This window comes from Kryptolebias marmoratus, linkage group LG15 (genome assembly GCF_001649575.2).
Source record: "Kryptolebias marmoratus isolate JLee-2015 linkage group LG15, ASM164957v2, whole genome shotgun sequence".
NCBI classification, from domain to species: Eukaryota; Metazoa; Chordata; class Actinopteri; order Cyprinodontiformes; family Rivulidae; genus Kryptolebias; species Kryptolebias marmoratus.
This window is the reverse complement of record NC_051444.1, coordinates 6,260,115-6,264,486: the sequence shown is the minus strand read 5'-3', so window position 1 is coordinate 6,264,486 and position 4,372 is coordinate 6,260,115. Positions and strand designations below refer to the sequence as shown.

Here is a 4,372-nt window from a genome sequence, read left to right as displayed (position 1 = left end):
TATCAAAATTAAACGAAATAAACATTTGAAATATATGAGTTTGTATGTAATGTATGAATATAATATACAAGTTTCACTTTTTAAATGGAATTACTGAAATCAATCTACTTTTTCATGATATTCTAATTTTATGACCAGCACCTGTATATGATGACTTTTCATCATTCTGTTTAAAAAAACATCACTGTTTTTTAAATCAATTCTAATTTTATTTTTATTTTGTATTTCTTTTTTACTCTGATTTCTAAATAACATTCTGATTTAACTGTTGTACGACGTTACAGGTTTAAATGTTTTGATTTGCTGACATTTGATTTTGATTCGAACCCGTTTTAGTGAGAATGTTTTTGTTTCATCATTGTTATTTTTTTGTTGCTCTTGATTGTGTCTGACAGGGTGCAGAGCACGTATTCTAGTCGTCCCTAAAAAGAGAAAAAATAATTTTATTTTAATTTTTAAATCAGCTATCTAAAAACATCAGTGAATTGCAAAACTTGATTAAGATCTCTGTTCAGAGGATAAAAAGTCTTGTTAGGCCAACTTCAGTTTGAGTGGACTGACTTGAATTTTAGAAAACGACTCAATCATCAATAAAAAATGTGACTTTTTAAAAAGAATTTCAACTGTATTTAATTTAGCTGTCCAAATTTAAAAAAATATTCCCTCACACATACACAAAATAATCCCACACAAAAGGAAGCTGATGTTACTGTCTGGAAGAACAAGTTGATTCTCTAAGCAAAAAAAACAAAAAAAACAAACTAAAACAACATTAACCCTTCTACTTATTTTAGTCCATAAGGATTTCACTTCTAAAAGAAAAAAATCAAAACTTTGACACTTGCCTTCATAGACCAGTGGTAAATGTTCATGTTCATACCCCTTTTTTTGTTAAAGAACATCATTTGAGATTACAGCACGTCACCCACATCACGCACAGACAACAAAGGGTTCCAGCCAAGGGAGAATTATTACAGTGGTGGGAGCAAAATGTGAAAAAAGATCAAACATAAATTTAAACAAAAGAGCCGACTTCCAGACTGTTTTGAATTCAGTGCATCACTCTTCCATTACCTGTGTTGGTTTCCTGATTTTTTCAGGCATTTTATTGGTGTGGGGGATCCGTGAAGATGGAGGGAGCAGAGTGGGAGGCTCCGTATTGCAACATCAGACGTGTAGGTGGAACATGGGGTCCTACAGGTCACTGGCATCCGCACTCATGCTTGAACAGAGTCCGTCTTGCTGCCACAGAGGATGTTTTGACTATCAGCTTGTTCCATTTTTGGTTGGTAGTTTGTATTCATGGGCAGCAAGAGGCACTGCTCTGATGTTAGACTCCAGGAATGGCTGAAACGATGGAAGAAAGATTGAGGGATATCTTGAAAAAAATATATATAATAGAAAGGGGGCACGAGGAAGTGAAGACATCAAAGACGTTTTTAAGTTCAGACAAATAGATACGAAGGAGTCAGGTGGAGATCAGAACTCGACAACGGGGTGAAATTGAAGGGTGGATTCGTGAGGACCGAGGGGCAGGGAATATCAAAGCGGCCTGAGAACAAAGAGATGACACATGGTCTACAGCTCAATGCTGCGTTTAGGGAGAAGGGGATGTGTGCCGAGAGCAGGGGCTGAGAGGCTGATGTTGACTTCTGGGAGGAGGAGGAGGGAGAGGAAACACTTTGGGCAGTTTTGCTGCTGGGCCCCTTTAGGCTTTGAGAGAGTGCCACTGGGCCACAGAGGTTCGGGGATGACTTATCATGTCCTTCCAGTGTTTTACCTCTGCAGGGCCACTCTTCCATGAAAGATAAATCTGTAAGAAACAAAAAGTCAGTTCAGCTCCTTTAATATCATACAAAGAATGATGCTATTTGTAAAAAGCATTCTTAAAAAAGCTAAATAAGATGTAAAGAGATAATACACCATGCCTAAGAGCAGCTCTTTCACTATAATGCCTGCCACTCTCATTATCACCTCTGAAAAGCTGCAGCTGTCACAACTAATGACCAAATACGGTCTTTGGATGAGACTTAAGTTCATGAAATATTCTTCAAATTGTCACTATCTTATGAAAGCTTATAATTGAGTGTGATAAAACAGGCAATATATTATAATTGCTGGATGTAGGTGGATAATGCAACACCTGCAATTATAGTAGATGTGAACAGCAGAGGTCATCAGATACAATTTATTATTAGATTTTAGTTTTTGTGTGTTTCCAACATATTATGTAAACTCCACATGTTTTAAGTGAATAAAAAGTCTTCTTCTACATACTGCAAATCTATAATTAGACAAAAAGTGAGTTTGTGGTTTAAAACATTAACTATTAGTCAGTATGCACAATGATTGAGGATTTAAAAAAGTTGCAAGTGGGTAAAACTGAAGCAGATGTAAAATTTAAATAGGCGATATGAAATTGCTTTGTTTTACATTGGGTGTAAAAATTTGGTATACAGTAATTGAGTAATGTTTTATGACATTTAAAATTGTAGTTTGACAATAAATATAAAAGAAGTAGAAAAAAGTCAAACTGACGCAATCTAACCACAACAATTTATACTAATTATTGAGCTAAAGAAGTCAAAACACTTTCAGTGACTCCACAGATAAAACATGCAATAATAACGCTGAACATACAGTGAATTACCTTTAATAGGAAAAAAGGTTAGTGATGCTTTGCTCTGGGTGTTTATACAAAATGAAGTAAATTTAACAGCAGAAAGTCTTTGTTGTGATTAGGACACTTAATAACTTACAGCTATTAAGCTGCATGAATTTGTTTATTGCACACTATAATCAAGGTATGGACGTTTGCAGACATATCTTTCATCTTTTGACACCAATTATTAAGGTAATAATTCAAATTATTTGTCAAAATTTGCCACAAACAGGGATAATTTATCTTTAGTTACTTAAGAAAGGGGACACATTTCTTTTGTAAATATTTCTATTGTCGTGTACTTGCAGAGCTTACTGCCAACTGTACTGCAAACACTGTATATGTGCGAAGGGACTATATGTCTCACTGAAATAAAGATGGAAAACACAAAGACATTAGGTTGTTTAAGCTGCTGCTTGAAAAGCTGGTAGCTTACAATCCAAGTCTTTGCAAAAATTTCTATAAAAACCAAAGAAATAAAATATTCTCCTTGGAATAATTCACCAACTGTAAGGCAAAATTTTAGAACTGCTTCGAAAAGTTTTCAAACAATTCGTACATTTAATCAAGATAATAACTACTTTTCCCTTTGAAAACCCAAGAAAGGCCTCCTACACTTCTATTCACACATTCCTTTATAACATCAACCAAAAAAACAAAACAAATGAAAGATTTGAAACCATTTTTAGCACATTTTATGAAAACTAAGGATCTTTTAAAATTATATTATTTTTTTGGAATTCAGTCAAATATTGGTTGACAAATAAAACAAATGGGTTCATAGGTAAATATATGTCTAAATTAGGCATCTGATTTTAATGTTTTTAAAAATTACATTGCATTATTTACAGTGCAGAACATGGATCTACTTGTTCCAGTAGGGGTCAGTAGAGACTGGTTCATTTATCAGATGCTAATAGTCTGTCAGAGTCACAGAACCACAGAGGAAGAGAAGAAAAAGCAGGAAGAGGCGTAGAAGAAAGGGAAGGAGATACCTTTCCAATTACATCATTGCGACTGAGTCTGTCCTTGTCCATGACGGTGATAATTATGGTGGTCTCCCTCAACACGTGGGCAGGCACGTCAAAGGGGAAGGACTCGTTGAAAACGGGGTTCAGACAACGCTTCATTACCACCGTCTTCTTCTTCTCCACGCGTTTGTCCTTGTGCATCAACCACACTTTTACATAGGGGTCTGAGAAAAGGAGGAAATGTATTAGCTTGTGTGTTGTGTCGTTCCATGAATTTAATGTTGTTTTCCGATAGAGAACAAAAACAAAAAAAAAATATTTTCATCTGAAGGCAGTAATTCTGAAGAGGATGTGAAAGACAAAGACACATTCATACCAGAAGTGCCTCCAATGTCCATGGCTTTGAGGTTGCGTGCTTTGATGATGCTCACAGTGATGGTGTTGGCTGTAGGATTGTAGCACAGGGACACCAGGAGGTCCCCTCGACTTCCCTGTAGAAATCATACAGTTCAAAACTAGCTTCAAATTGTTTCCTTCTCAGGCCGTCTCTGTTTCCTCCATCTACCTGTCAGCCTCTCCATATTTTCTTCCCTCCCCCCTCACCCATCATCATCATGCTGCCACATCTCCCCTGAGAGCATCACAGCAGCCAGAAATGACATCACCTATTCTGTCCCATCTTCTCTTTCCCTCCATCTTCACCCCCCCCTCCTCCCTCACCTCCCTGTCACCCCCCCCC

At 36.6% G+C, this 4,372-nt stretch overlaps 1 protein-coding gene across 2 annotated transcripts in view; it reads right to left on the bottom strand.

The window, feature by feature from the left end:
• Positions 1-122: 122 nt before the first annotated feature.
• syt7b (synaptotagmin VIIb) overlaps positions 123-4,372 on the bottom strand; it is a 108,334-nt gene continuing 104,084 nt past the window's right edge. For both annotated transcript variants that reach the window (XM_017439962.3, XM_017439970.3), the window contains 3 exons: positions 4,010-4,124; positions 3,658-3,857; positions 123-1,813 (listed from right to left, as the gene is read on the bottom strand). In XM_017439962.3, the coding sequence (XP_017295451.1) occupies positions 1,709-1,813; positions 3,658-3,857; positions 4,010-4,124 (420 nt within the window). In that variant the 3' untranslated portion in view covers positions 123-1,708. The remainder of the gene's footprint in view (positions 1,814-3,657; positions 3,858-4,009; positions 4,125-4,372) is intronic.